Here is an 18,513-nt window from a genome sequence, read left to right on the forward strand (position 1 = left end):
GACAAAAATGTGTAAATATATACAAAGTACACGTTATGTACATACATGCATATAATGTGAATTTTAAAGTGAGTATTAGTACAGTTTCATTGGGAAGGAACACCACTTCCTAAACAGGTCCCAAAAACCCAGATCATAAAAGAAAAAAATAATTGACAGACTTGGCTTCATACGAATGAACTTAACATATAAATATTTATATTTTGTTCTATGTGACAGAAGCTCTCAGAAAAGTTAGCACACCCAGGGTAGTTGGAGAAAATATCTGGAACACTTACAAGCAAAGGATTATTATCCATTATTTAGGGAGAGTACCTACAAATTAATAAGAAGACGGTAGGAAATAGGACAAAAGATAGGAACGGTTCACAGGAGCAGCATAGAGAGCCAATAAACCTAGTGATCGGCATTCCTAGTAAATGGAGAGAGACATTACCACAGCCAGCAGGTTAGCAAGTGGAAAGCCCTGACGGGGCTGTGGGGGTGCGGGCGCTCTTGTGGAGGGCCGGGAGGTGGTTTGGTGGTCTCGCGGGTGGTTGTACCCCCCGGTGCCCTGACCTTGGTTTCTCAGTACCGTCCTCCATTCCAAGGAGCCTGGGGTCGTGGGGGAAGCACCTGATTCTGGGGCTGGGGCAGCGGGAAATATGGGCTGAGCCCACCCGGAAAATCTCGCGGTGGCAGAGTGCGTCCTTGCCTCACAGCACTCACCAGTTTCCAAGGGACATCACTGACAGACCCGCTGCTCACCTTCGCCACGTGCGGTCAAGGGTAGCATCACGGGCCTTGGCCATGATGCTCTGAGAGGAGCACAGCCTCGCGCTTTGTGCCGTTCTTGCCAGAAATGCACAGCCTCCGTGAAATCAGCAGGAAACCCCAACAAATCCAAACCGGGGAACGTTCTACAGAATAAGTGACCAGTTCTCTGCCAGGGATCAAGCCCGTGACCAGGGACTAGGGAGCTGTCACAGACTGGGGACTGAAGACACATGACAGGCAGTGGGGCTCCTGGATCGGAGGCAGTGAGAGGCCTGGTGGCGTCCATGGGAGTGGGAGTGCTGGCCAGCGGTCGGCAACGCGGCCTTGTTGGCTTCTGGTCGCAGTAACTGTCCTGTGGTTACGTGAGGCAGGGACGGTGGCGCTGTGGAAGTGGGTGAAGGAGGTCTGGGGACTCCATGTTGATGCCGGTTCTCTGCAGATCTAACGCGATTCCCAGTACACGGTTAAGTGCCCGCACCAGCTGTGACTCCGCTTTCGCAGACATAGGTGCCCAGAGCAGGAAGCCCGACCTGCAAGACTGGGAATGGTAGCTCAGCTTGCGACGGCAGAGTATCAGAAGCAACCTCAAGGTCGTCCGTCCGGGCTCAAAGTCTGGCAAAAACTTTACTGTGCAATGTACCAGTTTTTAAAAATTGCGGTAGATCCATATGGTCCAGTAAAGGAAAATTCCCAAGACCTATTAATGCAAAAAAATAACTTACAGGAAAGTACATATTAACTAACCTTTGTTGGGTGAGCCGTGAACAAGGACTTGTATGTTTCGTGTGACTCTGAGAAACAAATGAGGGTTTGGAGGGGCGGGGGTGGACGGTTAGGTGAGCCTGGTGGTGGGTATTCAGGAGGGCACGTATTGCCTGGAGCGCTGGGTGTGGTGCCTAAACAATGAACTTTAGAACACATACACACACACAAATTAATTTTTTAAAAAAAGGCTTAAGATTAAAAAAATTAATTTGGTGTTATGCATAAACAATGAATCTTGGAACACTGAAAAAATAAAGTTAAAAAGAAAAAGAATTTTAGGAAGATAATAATACTAAAATAAAAACAAAGTAAGTTTGGTATATTCTGCCTTCAGTGAGATGATCCTTTCGTTGTGGTAAAAATACTTAGGGTGATCGTTTCATGTGTCTGCTTTATTTCTCGAGCAGTTTGTTTTGATAAAAACACGGAGCCTGGAATTCAGCCTTTAGCGAGCTGTGCCGACTGGTGTGTGGCTGGGGTTCCTACTCCTGTCTCAGGAGAGGTGCTGTCATTTGGGCAACGTGAGAGGTCAGAGAAATGCTTGCCTTCCAGGCTGCCCGTTTCTGTTTACGGTGGACAGTGTGTGTCCCACGGGACGGGGGAGCTCACGGAGAGCCGCGGGAGGACCCCCACCGGGCGTGGTGTCGGCGGGCCTGGTCGGTGTGGCTCCTGACGTGCTCCTGGGTCCAAGGCCTGCCTCGTCATGAGATGCGGGTGGGGATGGTGGTAGAGTCCCCTGCTCTGCCCCAGGGTTAGTTTCATGCTGAAAAGAGATTCTGTATTTCTGTGAAAGTTTCTGTGTTTGCAAACTGATACATGCTTTGTACAATTCCCTGGTTAATTACCTTGCATTAGCCTGTGTCCCTTTAGTCAACATGGCAGACCCTCCCGGGGTCCACCGGCTCTGGGCCTGTTTCCCATTCGGACCCTCCCACCTTTCTACCTTCACACCTGCTTTGACTGCGTCTCTTTTTCCTGCAAACTTCTCTTCCAGGTAGGTTTCCCGGCTGGGAAGGGAACGCAGCCCAGCCTACACAGCTCTTTGTTCTGCATGCTGGGTATAAAATCAGTTTCAGAAAACGGGAACACCCGGGGAGAGGATCTGTTTAGTGGAGGGGGCTTGTTTGGGGGCCAGACCCTTGGAAGGACGAGACAGCATGGTGTGAGCGCAGAAGTGCAGGTAGGCCTCTGTGGCCGTGGGCTTCTTGCGGTGGGGGAGCCGGGGAGAGCCGGGCCTCCCAGGGCCTCTGGCTGAGTGTGCCCTTCCTCTGCTGGAGAGCAGCCCCTCACCCCGACGATGGCCAGTGTCTGTGTCCTTCACGACCGTGGTCCGGGGTCGTGCCGGACCCTCCCCAGGCCTCAACACCAGAGAGTGCCACGGGATTTTCCGAAAGGTCGCCGCACTCGCGTGGACTGCCCAGTGCCCCCATTCTCCCCTCCTCTCCCACGGGCTGACTTGCTGTTCTCCACCAAGAGCTTGGAGAGCCCGGTCTCCATGGGCGAGTCCTTAGCATGCCACGTGGCGGTTTACGGAACCGCTGCCACCCCCTGCATCCTCCCGGGCCCTGTCGCGTGTCCAGGGAGGCACAGTGTCCTCCTGCAAGCCCCCGGCCCACAGCTAGAGGGCGCGCCGCGCAGGCCAGCGGGCGCTGAGTGGACACCGGTAAAGCCTCGAGCCTTTTTCGAATGAGTGAGGGCACCGGGCAGATCCTTGTTTTGAGAAATAAGGAGCGATGGGTGTGAGTTGCTCGAAGACAAGGGCAGCTTGTCCGAGCAGGTTAGGCTGACTCAGGTTACCGGGGAGCGCAGGCTCGTCACCGAGAAGTGGCCGGCTCCTCGGTCCTGCCGCAGTGGTGCGGTGAACCCCGTGAGTCGCGGCCGTGAGGCACAGGGAGGGGGGCGTCCAGAGAGCAATGTGACTGTGCTTCGTGCGTCACTGAACCGTAGAGAAGAGAGGCCTGTCCACGGTCTTTGTTCGGGGCGTGCTGTCCCTACAGCTCAGATCCGTCTTCTCGGCGATGCCCGTGGTGGCCACTGGATTTAGTGCTTTCACGTGCCGGTCCCCACGCGCGCTCCTGGTTCCCTCTGGTCGCCTGTCACCCCGCTTTCCAGCATGCTAGTGCCTGTACGGTCTGTCCTGTGTGTCGTGTGTCTGTCTGGTCTACCTCCGTCCCTTCAAGTTCTGACCGGCTGGCACCTTTTCCCACAAAGGCGCCGCGTGTGGACAAAGGGCAAACCCCTTGTAATATTAAGAAAACCTTTTCAGAAAGTAAGAGACAAGTACTGCTGAGTATCAGCAGGGCACGGGCCACCCTCCGTAGAACATGAATTTCCTCTTTTTCCCCATGTACGTTCAAAGGATAACTGAATTTACTGGCCCAAAAGGCCACTTGTAAACCTTTGAGCAGGTTCCTCACGGAGCCAGCAGAGGGCAGCACACAGGGCACTGAGCACGTCAGTATTTTTTACTTTATTTCAAAAGGCGTCTAAGGCTCCTGGGCCAGCTACTTCCCGTCCACTTGGCATCGTCTCCCTTCTCATCCGCGAATCGCACTGTGGCTCCTCGGTCTTTGCGGAGTGTGATGACTCTGGGTAGCATCGCGGATACTGTCACGTTTTTATTTTCCCGGGTATCCGTGACGCATTTCCAACCGTCTCCCGGGCTGGGGAGGTTGGGGACCGTGGCTGCAGAGTGCCACCGCCACCAGAAAGTGCAGGGTCATTTAGCTAGGGTTCCAGGGCCGGTGCCACCCACCCCACCCCGAGAGTGGCGTGACCCGGATGTGGGCTCTCCGGCACGAGGGCTCCGTGTGGTTGTGTCGTGAATGTGTCCACCCCCTTCTCAGGAAAGGATTCATGGAAACTCAAAGCTGTGCGGTTTGTTTCAGATTTATGGCATTTTATGGCACTGATGATGGATTTTCTTTACACAGAAAGTGAGGTCAGACTTCGTGAAAAATGGCACTTTTTTTTTTCTACAAAAGTTAACTCTTCTTGGAAAAAATTGAAATTTAAATTGTGTATGATACAAAGGGCAGAAGGATATGGTTCAGATTGGGCTTTTAAAACATATACCTAATTGATTTTGCCTTTTTCTTTTGGTTATAAAAGCACCAAAAAAAAGTGCTAAAGATTCTGCCTCCCAGAGGCCCATATGGGCAAATACGATTAGGGACGCCCCTGCCCCCGCGTCCTTTGTCAGGTGCGAGGCTCGTCACGGAATGGCAGTACTCTTCGAATTCTCCATCGGGTGTCTTCGCAGCACGTACATATTTTCTCTGTCCTCAGCCTTCTATTTTTTGGCAAGGTCTGTTCACGTCTGTGAGGAAAAACAGTACAAATCCGCGTTTTTTTGTTTTTAATATGGAACGCTTCGCGAATTTGCGTGTCATCCTCGCGCAGGGGCTGTGCTCATCTACTCTCGTTCCAATTTTTGGTGTATGTGCCACCGACGCGAGCACGGAACCCGTGTTCTTCAGGTACCCCGAGCAGGAGTAGCTTCCGTAGGGTCTGAGTATTTCCAGGCACCCGTGCGTTTTCTTTTGCGAGGACTCGTGTCGTTGTCACTCTGCACCCTGGCACACAGCTGCGCTCCTGGGAGTTTCAGGACTCCCCCGAGACTGTGTGCCCCGTGCCGCTCTCCCACTGGCGGCTTGTCGGGAGAGATCCCAGCTGCAGAGGAGGAGGCCGTCGGGAACCAGAACCACTTACCCTCCCATCCCAGAGGGGCTTCGAGGCTCCGAGAGCCTCTGCGAGTGGAGACAAGCGGTGAGGCTGGAGACTGGAGGGCGGGTGGGAGGTGTTCACGGCGGACACGTGGGCTCTCAGGTCTCCTGTTCGTGTCTCGCAGCAAGTCGATGTCTCTTCCACTCTTGGTAGAACATGAGGGTTTGATTTCTGAAGAGGCTGTGGCACGCGGTGAGTGAAGGTGCGTGTAGGTCCGTGTGGGCGGCCCGTCCTTTCTCCCTCCACCCGGCAGTCTGGATGCGGCCGGCCAGGTCTGTAGCCCACACAGCCCAGGTGGGAGATCGGACAGTGGTTCTTCAGGCTAATACGAGAAAGAACACACAGAGCCTCTCCCGTGTTACTGCTTTATTGTTTTATTTATTTATTTATTAATACTCATTTTTAAAGATTCTATTTATTTATCTTCGAGAAATACAGTGAGAGAGCACAAGCAGAGGGGAGAGGGAGAAGCAGACTCCCCGCCTAGCAGGGAGCCCGACTCAGGGCACTGTCCCAGGACCCCGGGATCATGACTTGAGCTGAAGGGGAGCTCTTCCCCGACGGAGCCCCTAGGCGCCCCCCCCGTCTTATTACATATATTACATATGTATATTTACAGTGAGACCCAGCACTCCGCAGGCCACAGCCACCACACACCACTTCTGATCAGGTTGTTGGCATGGAGGAGCCAGCGATGTGGAGAAACAGCCTGTGTTTACCGGACATTTAAGAAATACCCTCACCATGAAACAGGAGAACTGGGGCACCTGGGTGGCTCAGTGGGTTAAAGCCTCTGTCTTCGGCTCAGGTCATGATCCCAGGGTCCTGGGATTGAGCCCCACATCAGGCTCTCTGCTCAGCGGGCAGCCTGCTTCCTCCTCTGTGCCTGCCTCTCTGCCAGCTTGTGATCTCAGTCTGTCAAATAAATAAATAAAATCTTTAAAAAAAAAAATAAACAGGAGAACAAAGCAATTAGAAGAAAAAGTGTTTGAGGAAACACATCCTGGGAGAACACTTAAAAGCCTCGTACTTAAGAGTCTTAGATGTGATATCGACGAAGGAGGAATAGGATGCTATCCAAAAGGAATATTCAGAGATTAAGAGGGACTTTGTACAAATTAAAAACAGCCAAAAGAAAACAGTACAAAGGCTAAAAGATGAAGTAGAGTGCCATCCCAGTGCTGGCGGCTGTGACAGCATCACACACGGGGCGGCGTGGCTCTCCCAGAGCCACGTGGGGGTCCAAGCTGGGCCCCTGTCAGTGCTTTCTGCTCAGAGCTCCCTTCCGAGGTCAGGGAGCGATGTCATCCTGCCGTGTGCTCTCAAGGTACAAGGACAGCCAGCTGGCCCTTTACGGCCGCCAGTCCCACGTGTGCGGCTGCTCCCTCCCAAGCTGATCTCCTCCCATAGGCCTCACCTCCAGATGCCATCAGCTCAGGGTTTCAGCACACAAACATTCAGGCCATTGCAAGAACCCTTCCACGAGGAGACGAAAAGTAGGAGTGAAAAGATAAAAATTAAAAGATCCACAGTGGAGGTCCAGTTGCCCAACAGAAATTGCACAGTGAGAGCCAAGAAAAGGGGTAGAACATCAAAGATTCTGAGACTTCAGACTTGGGGGGTTCTGCCTATGGGCTAGCACGGTGCATGCAAATGGACCCACACCTGGACACCTTGTTACAAAACCACACAGCGCCGAGAGTAAAGACCCGGAGAGCTGTCTGAGCAGGAAAAAGATCCCATAGAAAATTCTGGGAGTCAGAATGGCACGGTCACTAACAGCGCTGTGGGGACAGAAGACAGGGGACGCCTTTGCCATCGTGAGGAAGTGATGTTAGGGTGCAGTTCTGTGTCCAGCCAGAGGAACAGGGGTGTTTGCGGACACACAAAATCCAGAGCAGTGATGGAAACCCACCCCTCCACGTGCTTTCTCTGGTAGTTACAGAGGATATGCCCCAGCAAAAGGAGAAGGACCTGGAAACGGAGTCAGAGAAATGGGGGCGGCGTTTGGAAAGGGCGGAAGGACTGGCCAGGGTGCTAGGGTGAAAGCAAGGCCAGGTGGGGGGCGGGGCGGGGGGATTTTGGGCCGATTTCTGGCCGGCTTGTTCCTGCGGACAGTCTCATCCGTTGGTGCCGAGAGCCAAGCACACACAGACAGAAGAGACCCTTCACGGCATCCCGTGCTAATTGTAATCATAGTAGGTTGTACCGCTAAGCTGTGGGCAGTGTTTATGGGAGTAGCAGGTACTGATTTAGCCCCAAGTTTATATGTAACCATCCCGGCGTGCGCCGTGTGTGTGGCGGGGGGACGTAGGGTCAAAGCAGAGTCTTCAGCTTGCACGACAGGCCGTGGATGGCCAGAACTGGAGACTCGGGAGCAAAGGGTGTGCGTGTGTCGCTGGGAAGCAGGGCGTGAGGCGCGGAACAGCTGACGGGGCTGCCGCTGCGGAGCAGGGTACGACCGCGGCGGGTACCGTTGCGCAGGAAGCTGTGGGTTTCTGTTTTAAGCCATCAGTACTTTTTTTTTTGTGAGCTGTGTGCATGTTATTTTGGTTAAAGAAGAAAAACCAGGCACGAGGGGGAAGAGAAAAACCTGGACGGGCAGCAGGGTCCCATTAAGGAGGATCTTGACACCGACGAGGAGCTGAGACTTCAAGGCAGCTGACGGGGTCATGCAGACGCGAGGAGAGGCTCTTGGCAGTTCGTGGTTTGCTGGGGGGGCCCCGCACCCCCGGCCTCTGCCATCTGCCCTTCTCCGTCCTGCTGGGCTAGAGGCTGCCTGGGGTGGTCTGCGTCTGCAGGCTGTCTTGCCCTGTGGCCCCCGCTGGGTTTGTCCAGAGGCTCGGAGGGTCGAAGGAGAAAGAGGTCAAGGTGTTTTCTCCCTGCCAGATAGCCGAGGGTTAGCTGACCCTGTCCCCAGCCCTTCCCTGTCCCCAGCTGAGGCTTAGCTGAGCCCTGTCCTCCTCTGCCTAGCTTTGGTCAGGAGCCCCTTGCTAACCCTGGGGAGCTCCACCACTGAGTCGCCCTGGACTCCACCATGACTTTAAGACAGTCTGTCGGTGGGCTCCTCAGGCTCGCACCTGGAGTGTACTCTGTCCCCTCGGGGTTTTGACCAATGACGCGGGTATCCTGCGGAGAAAAAACTTGCCCTGGAACGTTACATGAACACTCACGTACGTTTTCACCTTGTGTCGTTTTAAACCATTTCACATTTGCATGCTATTACCTGTCACCAGAGAAGATGAGGCTGGGGTACAGGATTAAGGCTGTTTAAGGTATTTTATTCATTGAAAATATAAAATGCCTACATCAAAACACCTGCAATCCAAACACCCTTGTGTGTGGTTTTGAAGATTTTATTTTTTTATTTGACAGAGAGAGGCAGAGGGAGAAGCAGACTCCCCGCCTAGCAGAGAGCCCGATGCAGGACCCAATCCCAGGACCCTGGGATTATGACCCGAGCCAAAGGCAGATGCCCAACCGACTGAGCCCCCCACCCCCAGGTGCCCCTCTTCTGTGTGATTTTAATAAGAGTAGTTATAAAGTGTTGTTTTTCACTTTGTTGGTTTAACGCTGACGGGGGCTCTGGGCCAGTTCCTCTGCCTCTCGTCTCATCATTCCGACGGCTCTGAGGCCTAGGTGACTGTCCTGCTTTTGTAGCATGCCGTTGTTCTCCTAAGGACTTCACAGTGTCCTTTGAACTTGGGCACAGCTTCTGCTGAAAGAGCTGCGCTGCAATCCTACCCGCTCTCTTCCGGATTGAGGCCGTCGCTGGGCCTGGTGGTGATTTGCCTCCGTTAGCCCAGGAAGGCCCGGGTTATGCCCGTTGGCCGACGGGATCGCAAGGAGCACCCACCTGCGGCCTGAGAACGTCCCAAGATCTGGATGATAAGTCACGATGTCACTTTCTTTATGAGCGAGTCAAGCATATAATTTGGTGCTTTAGTAGTTAACCTTCTGTTTTAAGGAACTGGAGACGTGCCTCTTTAGTCGCTACTTCCTTTTTTAACAGTGTTACTTGTTGCACGGGCTTTGGAAGAGGATAGTGGCGCAGGAGGCAGTGTGACGCCCTGCCTGCCGGGCCCCACTGTGCTCCCAGCAGCTCACAGAGCGGGACAGGCACCTGGCCCGAAGGGGGCCCACTGTCCCCGCATAGGGATGGTGGATACCATGTGAGCCATTTACAGTCCCTCTCTCGGGGCGTGAACTGGGCGGCATGGCAGGGCGTGTGGCCGTGCAGAGTGGGGCAGGCTGTGAGTCACGAGGTCCAGGGCTGGACAGCAGGCTGAGGCACGCCCTGGGCCGTGGGGCAGGGACCCTGTTGGCAGCCTGCCACCTGGAAGATGGCATCCGTATTCTTCTGCCTGCCCAGACCAGAGGGTTCGGGCCATCCTTGACTTCTTTTACACCCACGTGGGATCCATTGGCAAGTTCCTGGCTCTGCCTTAGAATAGAACATGAATCCGATCACTTTCTGCGTTAAGCTGCCGTCATCTCTGACCCGGAAGACTGTGGTACCCCCACCCCCGCCGGCTTCTGGCCTTGCTGCCCTGCAGCCTGTTCTTAGCCAGCAGCCAGAGGGCTCTCCTCACAAATGAAGTCAGGCCCTTCAGTTCGTTGCAGCCCTGGGCAGTGGCTTCCCATCTCACCCGCAGTGGAAACCAGTCGTTAAAATAGCCATCGAGGCCCTCAGCAAGCCCTCCTCACACCCGCCGCCCCGGCCCCCGGCCTGGCCTTCACCTCTGGCTGCCGTCGGCTGTGGCCCAGCTGCCCTGGCCAGGAGCAGCCAGCCAGCCCTGACCACGCGCTCTGCCCGAGCCCCTGTAGCATCTCTCTTCCAACATACATGTGTTTGGCTGCTCGCGGCCCTGCCCTCCCCAGCTCCCAGTAGGAGTGTAAGCATCCTGAGGGCAGGTGCCGCGGCCATCTGGTGCACCTCCGGTCCGCGACACGCCATGGGCTGCCGGCACTCTGCATGCTCAGTAAATGCTGAGAGAAGCCGGTGGAGGGAGAGATGACAGACCTGCTTGTAACGCAGAAGCTTCCATAAGGTGGAGATAGCATAGCTGCTGATAAAAACAAGTGACCGCTTGTGAGACAAGAATACAAAAGAACTTGTCATCTGCAAACCAGTGAGGAAAGGTGACCAAGAGGACAACGGGAGAGGGGTCTGAAGAAGCCGTTCCCGAAGGAGCAGGTACCGCAGGCTCTTGAAAACCATCACGCGCGGCACCGGGCGTCGGTCAGTGAAGGCCGGAGCCTCTGAGAAGCCGTTGTCGGCGGCCGGACTCGCAGAGATGACGTCTGTCCTGTCAGGGAGGTGGCACACCTGGGCGGTGCCTCAGGTGGCGTGTGTCCGTGCCTGGGGGCCAGGCCGGCCTGCGTCTGGGCATCGGTTCCCGAGACGCTCTCTGCTGCTCCACAGTTGTGGGAAGGAGAAGGGGCCTGGCCTCTTCAAAGCTGGGATTGGCATAGAGACCGGCCCTAGCACCAGAGACGGAAGTGCTGATCTGGGACTCATTAAACTTAGATTTTGAAATGGGGCTGGGGGGACCTGGCCTGGCTCTCGTTATGGGAGGGGGCGCAGAGGAAAAAGCGTTAATTCTGATTTTGAAGCATTAAACCAAAGGCAAGGAGTTGGGTCTCTGTCACTTGCCTCTGCGGAACAGAGTGGTTTTTTAAAATAGGTTTGTCTGTTTATTTATTATTAGGCAAGAGGGGTAAGTGTGGGCCGAGGCCACTGCCCTTGAGGCACCTGTGGCCACATCCAGAGCATGGCTGTTGTCTTGCTGTAGACGTGCATTTCCACCTGCAGCGCGGCCCGGGCCTCGGGACGGCAGGTCCAGGCCTCGTGCACCCCTGCTGTCAGAGGGGCCCCCACAGGACCAGTGAGGGGACGGGGGCTCAGGGGTGCTGCGGGGGAGCCAACAGAGCAGGGACCCTGCGGCCAGACTTCAGGCAAGTCATGTGATGCCTCTGGGCCTCAGTGTCCCTTCCATAAGTCAGGGCCAAAGAGAAGCCCTCACAGGGTGCTGCTCTCGGGGTTACATGAGTCGGCCGTGGGCACACGGTGAGCATCCACGAAACGCGGCCTACAGCAGCGATGTCCTAAGCACACGCTTGAGAGAAGTGACTGAGGCAGGGACCCTGTGCTCCTTCCCATGAACACGGGAAGGGAGTAGCGAGAGCCGGTGGCCGGCCTCCGAGAACGTTGGCTCCGAGGACCCTCAGGGACGCACTGAACTGTGTGCACATGGGCGGTGAGACTGGCAGGAGAACTTGAAACCTCTTCAAAGTCTTACAGTCTGGCGTTGGTTAAATACCCAGTCTATACCATGGATAATAAAAAATGTGATAAGTGTCCACTTACAGTTATGGAAAGGTGTCGTAAGTGAAAAATGGCAGGTTATAAGATAGCACATAAAATATTCAGTTTTTGTTTCTCTTTGTATTTCTCTATCGATACATATTTATGCCTACTTACATACTTCTCTCGAGGTCGTGTAAGTACATCTTGAGAAAGAAATACGTCTCGTGTGTTATATAACGTAATTATTACACGTATCACACGTAGGATCTGTGGAGGTATAAAGGTGTATTTGCAAATGTGTGTAGACACACAGAGCGAGGCCGAGACAGAATGAGAGTATAATAGAACAAAAGTCTGGAACAATAAAAGTAACATCTACCAAAATTTCATCAGGGGTCATCCCTGGGTGATGGGATTAATAAGGCTTTTCCCCTCATTACTCGTTAATCTGATTTCAACAACAAACATGCTTCGTGACTGTAAGAGTATGGGGAGACGAGCAGTTTGATACAACACGGTAGAAAATAGAACGGAGATAAAATTAAACTTGTATTGGCGGTACTGCCCTTAGCTTTTTCTTGCTGTTGTTCCTCTAGCATCTGCCTTCTCCTTTTAGCCTGTGACCTCACGGCATACCGTAAGGATTGCGATCTCTTAGTCATTCTCCTCGGAAATGTGCTGTCACGGTGGTGTGAGCTCCGGGACTTGCCGTGGTTCTGTTCTAAGCGAGTGCTCGCAGAGGGAAGGGAGAGGGGACAGCTGGCCGTGTCCCGTGCTCCGGCTGGATCTGCGGAGGGACGGAGGGTGCCGCCGCAGACTCCTCGGCCCCGAGCCCGAGCCGGATCCAGGGAGGAGGCGGTTAACTCCTCGGAAGCTCCCTGGGCCCCACTTCAGGAACTGGGCGGCGGCCGTGACGCCTCAGCCGCGGAGGCTCATTGGCTCCGCAGTTCAGGAAGGAGCGCTGAGCTGTCCCAGAGGCGGTGGCGGTGGTGACCGAGGCCGGCAGGTGTTCCGGGCCCCATCTGGCCCCCCGCCCCCGCCCAGGGAAACGTCGGGTGCCCCTTAGACAAAGGACATCCGGCTCCGTCAGGGTCCCGCTGGGCCGGGGAAGATGGTCCTACAAGCCCCCGGGGAGGACGGTGAGTCCCGGTACTGCCTGGGCGCTCGCAGTGGGGGTTGCGGCTGTCCCGTCCAGCCAGGACGTCCTGTGATGACAGTTTTATTGCCTTGTGGGGAGGAGCGGCCCCCAGACTTGGGGTTTTCCCTCACTGTTCTCAGGAGAAGGACTGGAGGGTCGTGAGTGGTTCGGGGGTGAGGCCTGCGGGGGGCTGCGTGTGACTTAGTGTGTTTTTCACCCAGAGCACGGCCCCCGCCCAGCCCCTAGCCCGGTCTCTGCTCTTCGGGGAAGATCACCCCGGGCGCTGCTCTGCGGGGCTTGTGTCCTAGCGCGAGTGTCCGTGCTCCCCGGCTGAGTGACAGTCAGCCCCGGGCTCTGGGGTTGCCGCGCCCCGACCGAGGGCCACGGTGAAAAGCGCAGGCGTCCGAGCACGGCGGGGGCAGCCACCGGGAGGGGGTGAGACGAGTGGGAGGGAACGTGCAGAGCCCGTCGGACCTTCCTCTTTCGGTGTCGCTCGGGACCGCGGGGTCCGTGGCGTCTGTGGACTTCCTTCACCCTCTCCGCGCCCCCAGGGCACCCAGGGAGGCTCCGAGGGAGGGGGTGACACAGCTGAGGGCCCCGGAAGAGAGCTGGGGAGGGAGCCCCGCGAGGCCGGGGTTCAGACTCTGCGGTGTGCGGCGTGTCGCGCGTGGACGCGTGTCTGTCTGGCGATGCCCACGCTAGATGGCCACCAGACAGGCGGCGAAGTGGAAGCTGCTTTGTCGTTCGTAGCGAACACGGGGAAGTTTGAAATAAGCATCGCGCTCTCTTTCAAGGTAGGTTTTGGGAAAGTGGAACGAGTTTTGGGGGCCTTTTTCTGCTTTTCCTTACCTGGCTCACCACACAGTACATCTCCAGGTTTCACCTCTGAGACCACTCATGCTGGACCGTACCTGCGGGCGACTCGGAAAGCTGCAGCGTGAGGGAGAGGCTGCGGGAGGGGGCACGGAGGGGCTCGTGGTAATCCTTCTGCGCGGGAGGGGGCCGTGAGGAGAGGCTGCACCCCCGCAGGAGGTGATCCAGCTGCCGGGCGAGTCCACGGTCGCCAGGGTCTCTCGTGGGAAAGGAAGAGGTCGCTTTACTGATGATTCGGGACAGCGGGTGTGAGCCCGGCCCAGGCACACCATGACTGCTGGTCACCGTGCCGCGTGCTCCCCGTCATGTCCTGCTGGGCCTTCCGGCGGGGGCGGGGGGGGCTGGCCTCAGACTCCCAAGGACCCCGCTGAAGAGTCCCTCGAGAGGCTGACTTGGGGGGTCCTGTGTCATCAGCCTCCAGCTGTCCCGGAGGCCCTAACGTCCAACATGCACGGCTCACGGTGGTGAGAGTGGGGCGCCGTTTTGGGGCTGGGGACTTAGAGCTTGGGGTTCAGAGACAGGGTACACGGGCAGCTTTGTTTGGAATGAGTCACCTTCAGGAACTGCCGGCTGCTCTCGTCACCCTCACCCCTCCCAGGAGCACTCCGTCCTGTCCTCTGTTTGGGACTCAGGAGGCCAGTGCAGTTGCCCTTTTAATTGCCGCTAAAACAGGTCCCGTAGGGATCCCGAGGAGATGCAGCAGCGGCTCTCGGGCAGGCGTGAAAGTGAAGAGAGCAGACGGACTTGGCTCTGGCAGGTCCCCAAGACCCCAGGGCAGAGAGGGAAGTGTCAGCGTCACACCCCTCACAGAGCCACCCTTCTAGGTCCATAGGACCCAAAGAGCACACCTAGGAAAGGGTAAGTGGGGGTTGTGTCTCAAGAAGTGGGACATTTTCCTGCCGCGCTAATCTCTGATGCATAACCCGGACATTACAGAGCTTTTGGCCTCTGTCCTTGTGTGGCGCCTGCGCGCCTCCATTCCCAGCGCAGCGCTGTGCGGGCGAGGAGCGAGCGGTGGCTTCCACAGGCTGGCTTCCAGTGACCTCGGCCCATCTCTTCAACGCGTAGTCCCCCTTGTTTCGCCCTTGAACCTTTCCTCTGGGCTGGAACCCAAGTTCCCTGGCGTGTGGAACACGAGGCCCTCGCAAGCTGATGCTGGGCTCTCTTCTGGTGCCGGCCAGTCCTGATGTGTCCTGGGTCCTGACCGCAGCTGTGCCCCCAGTCCCCAGGCACCCGGCCGCCTCGCCTTCCTGGATATGTGTGTCAGCGTTGGTCCCTGCTTCTCCATTTGGGGAATCCATCTGTCCTTCCAAGCCCTGGCTCAGAGGCTTGACCTGTCTGAGCTCCTTGGTGTCCCCGGGTGTGCTGCGAGTGCTGCGTGAGCATGGCCCCAGCGGCTGCGGGGGCTGCAGCTCGGGGCCTGCACGCCTCCCCACCCGGCCCTGGTGTTCTGTGCAAGGCAGGGGCCGGAGCCGTTTGAATCCGAGCTCCGAGCGGGCACAGGCAGATGCTCTGCGACGCTGAGCTGCAGTGAACTCGGTTACTGCGGTACGAGGCACTGAGGATCCAGGGACTCGGCCGGGGCGTGCGAACGGGGCTGTGTGTGTCATTAGAGTGTCCTGCTCAGTGAGTCCTGCCTCATCTGCAAACCGGAGCTAGCAGTGCCACCTTCACCATCAGGAAGCGTCGGAGTTCGTAGCTGGGCTTTGTTGTGCACATAAGAACGGAGACGAAGGAGAAAACCTGTTAAGCTGTGAGATTCTATGTGAGTGTAAAATCCTATTATTATAGGAAGAGGTGTGGGGTAGAACTAGGCAGAGCGCCTTTCCACCAGGATCCTGAATTCTCGGGTGACCACAGAAATCCTCCCCCTGCCGTTGACTTCTGGCCCGAGCCCATCCTCTTGGCGCAGTCCCAGGACGGGGCCAGTCTTGCTCTGGACAAGCCGCGCAGCGTGGGGTGCGCAGGAAGAGGGAAGGTTGCGGTGCCGGGACTGGAAGTCCGTACTCCCACGGGTACTCCTCGCTCCCTTCCGCGGGGGTTGGGTTTGCATCTTTACTGTGAGGCAGGAGCGCCTCCTGCATCCCGCGTCACCGTCTGCCGTGACAAGTGTCGAGGGGACTTGCTCTGAGCTGAATCTCCTAGGCCCTCCTGTGAGCGCACCAGACACGAATGCTCACGGTGTCCTCGTAAGAGGGTCAGGACTGCCCTTGCCTTTTCTTACAAAGGTGAGCAGAAACGAGGCTTGGGTCCCGCTTCTCTGAAGAAGCGGATGGTTGTCTGTGGCCTGAACGTCTCTGCAGCCTCCCGAGTTCTGTTACGGAGTTGGAACGCACTGGCCTGGCCGCCGGCACCCGGGGCCCCAAGTCCCGCAGACGGGTGGGATGTGCAGGCGTCAGGTGGGGTGGTCTCAGCAGCCAGCCCTGGGGGAAAGAAAAGGCAGGGACTGGGGGTCTATCTTGGCAGGCCCCGGTCTGGGCCTTGAGGGCCCTCAGCAGTACACAGAGTGGCTATTGGAGGCAAGGACATTCCAGTTCTTGTCAACAATCCTCTCTGTGGTTCTGGAAGGTTCTCTGGAGTATGTTTGTGGTGGGGGCTGTAGAACCTGCATGCAGTTTGCTTCTGGTTGAAGGATGGGGGGGGCCAGACCTTCTGGACATGTTTTAGGGTATCAGGGTTTCACTTTCACCCTGCTTTTGGACAACCCCCTGAAGGCACATTGTTCTCCCCTCTGCCCCTTTTCTGTTTGTCCTCCACTTGGCTGAGATTTCCTTGTTAGAAACAGATTCTCGTCGCTGCTGCTGGCTCCTGTTTGCCCTCTGAGGAGCTGCACCTGGGACAGTCCCTAAACGCAGTGTGGTCCTGGACTCGGACGGCCTCCGAAGTGACCTGGTCTAGCCCAGTCAGCTCTGCCAGCGAACATCATCACCATGGCTCCCAGAGGGACATCGGGCTCCGCTGGGAGCTCATGTTCAAGAGCACAGCTAGGGCACGGCCATCTCGTGACTCCCCACACGCGTCTCCCGAGGATGTGATGCGTCTGGCTCTGTAGAGGCGGGTGACACGCTGGGGGAAGCGGAGACGGGCAGGTCACCTCTGCTGGGGGTTCGCACTCACCCCAGTACACCCCCCCTTCCTTAAGAAAAGAACCTCTTCTTTACTGCACAGCGCTGTCACGAAAGAGCCGGTAAATGTCTTTTCCTGGTTACTGGCTTCTCTGCATCTCCTTTCTTTCTGGTGTCTAAAGTCTCTGTTCTTCTGTATTTTCTGGTAAGAGTTCAGGACACTGATGCGGAGATTCAGACGGAGTCCCACATGCAAAGCCACAGCAGCGTGACGTAGCTACAGGGGGCACTAAAAGCCTTAGAGCAGGGGCGCCTGGGCGGCTCAGTGGGTTAAAGCGTCTGCCTTCGGCTCAGGTCATGATCTTAGGGTCCTGGGATAGAGCCCCCCCCCCAACATCGGGCTCTCTGCTCAGCAGGGAGCCTGCTTCCCCCCCCCCCCGCCCCGCCTGCCTCTCTGCCTGTGATTTCTGTCTGTCAAATAAATAAATAAAATCTTAAAAAAAAAAAAAATTCTTTAAAAAAAAAGCCTTAGAGCAGAATCCAAGTGTGTTTTTCCTACAAAGGACATATTTAGGCATCAACCTGAGTAGATATTTTGGGGTAAATGGCCAGTGGCATTTCCATACTTTCTCTGAATAGAAACGTCAGCATAAAATGATGTTTTAGGGGCACCTGGGTGGCTCAGTGGGTTAAGCCTCTGCCTTCGGCTCAGGTCATGATCCCAGGGTCCTGCAATCGAGTCCCCCATCAGGATCCCCGCTCAGAGGGGAGCCTGCTTCTCCCTCTCCCTCTGCCTCTGCCCCTGCTCTTTCTCTCTCACATAGATAAACAAAATCTTAAAAACAAAGTAACAAAAAACCATGGGGGGGGGGGAACACGGCCTTAGTTGTGGAGCCCGACACAAGGAGGTAGACTGTGAGGCGACCACAGCCCTGGTCTCTGAGGAGGGTCCGCGCCCAGCTTCAGCTGCGTCCCTCCAGAGTCTGTGTTCGCGCCCCCACCGCTCCGTGGTTGCTCATCACACTGAGTATGTCTTAGAGAATTTTCTAGACAGTCACTCAGAGATCAGCTCCTTCTTTGTCGAGACCGCATGGTGTTTAAGCACTTTGTAACTTTCGCAGCTTCCGGAGGATGTCGGTGGGGTCAATTCTTAAATGGAAGTGCTGAATGGAAAGGTACGTGGCTTTTGAGCTTTGGTATGGCAGAAGGACGGTGCCAGCTTACACGCCCCTGGCCGCCCGTGTGCCCCCACGCCCTCATCAGGGTCCCCCATGTCATCAGACGTTTAATTTCTGCCCGACTGTCGGAGAGCAGTATGGTACGGTGTTAATGGGCATGTTTTTACATTCTCTGTTTATAGAGAGGTCAGGCGTCTTTCAGTGTCTGGCCGTCTGTATTCTTCTCTCGCGTCTGCCTCCGTGTCCTTTGCCCAGTGGGGTCGGTCTTCGTCTGCCTGGGCTTCCCGCTGCTCCTTGGGGCCTGAAGAATGACCCTTGGCACGTGCTTCTGTGTTTGCCGTCCCGGCTGTCTGCCTTCGGCTGGTCGGGCTCCGTTTCCACTCAGAAGCTTTTCGTCTTCATGCGGGAGACACGCTGGCCGAGACCGTGACCAGAGTCATCCGTGCTTTATGCTGGAACTCTGACGGTTTCTTTCTCCACGTTCAAGTCCGTGGTTCGGCTAGAACTCACGCTGAGGTAAATGAGGTGAGCGTCCGCCTCGTCTTTCCCCGCTGCCGGGCTGGCTTGTTGCCCCACTGCCAGGGGTTGACAGCGCACTTCTCTTTACATTTGTTTATATTTGTCATTTCTTCCTGAGACTGTGTGACCCGAGGCACTGCCAGGTGGGTCAGTGTCTCTCAAATGTCCCTTGTGCTATCCCCT

General features: G+C 56.0%; 1 protein-coding gene and 1 non-coding gene across 5 annotated transcripts in view; one reads left to right on the forward strand and one right to left on the reverse strand.

Annotated features, from left to right (window-relative positions):
• The window catches only part of CYTH1 (cytohesin 1), a 76,424-nt gene that overhangs the window by 24,425 nt on the left and 33,486 nt on the right, over positions 1-18,513 (forward strand). For 2 of the 4 annotated variants that reach the window (XM_032870477.1, XM_032870479.1), the window contains exon 1: positions 12,668-12,696. The exons of 1 other annotated variant lie outside the window; for it this stretch is intronic. In XM_032870477.1, the coding sequence (XP_032726368.1) occupies positions 12,669-12,696 (28 nt within the window). In that variant the 5' untranslated portion in view covers position 12,668. Of the gene's footprint in view, positions 1-12,667; positions 12,697-18,513 lie in introns of those variants that run through there. One more of the 4 variants, XM_032870478.1, reaches the window with a different exon arrangement.
• On the reverse strand, positions 4,879-4,982 carry LOC116875521. The gene has a single exon (XR_004384205.1). It is a non-coding gene; the product is annotated as a U6 spliceosomal RNA (small nuclear RNA).

Source organism: Lontra canadensis, unplaced genomic scaffold (assembly GCF_010015895.1).
Source record: "Lontra canadensis isolate GAN:19392208 unplaced genomic scaffold, GSC_riverotter_1.0 scaffold41, whole genome shotgun sequence".
Lineage (NCBI taxonomy): Eukaryota > Metazoa > Chordata > Mammalia > Carnivora > Mustelidae > Lontra > Lontra canadensis.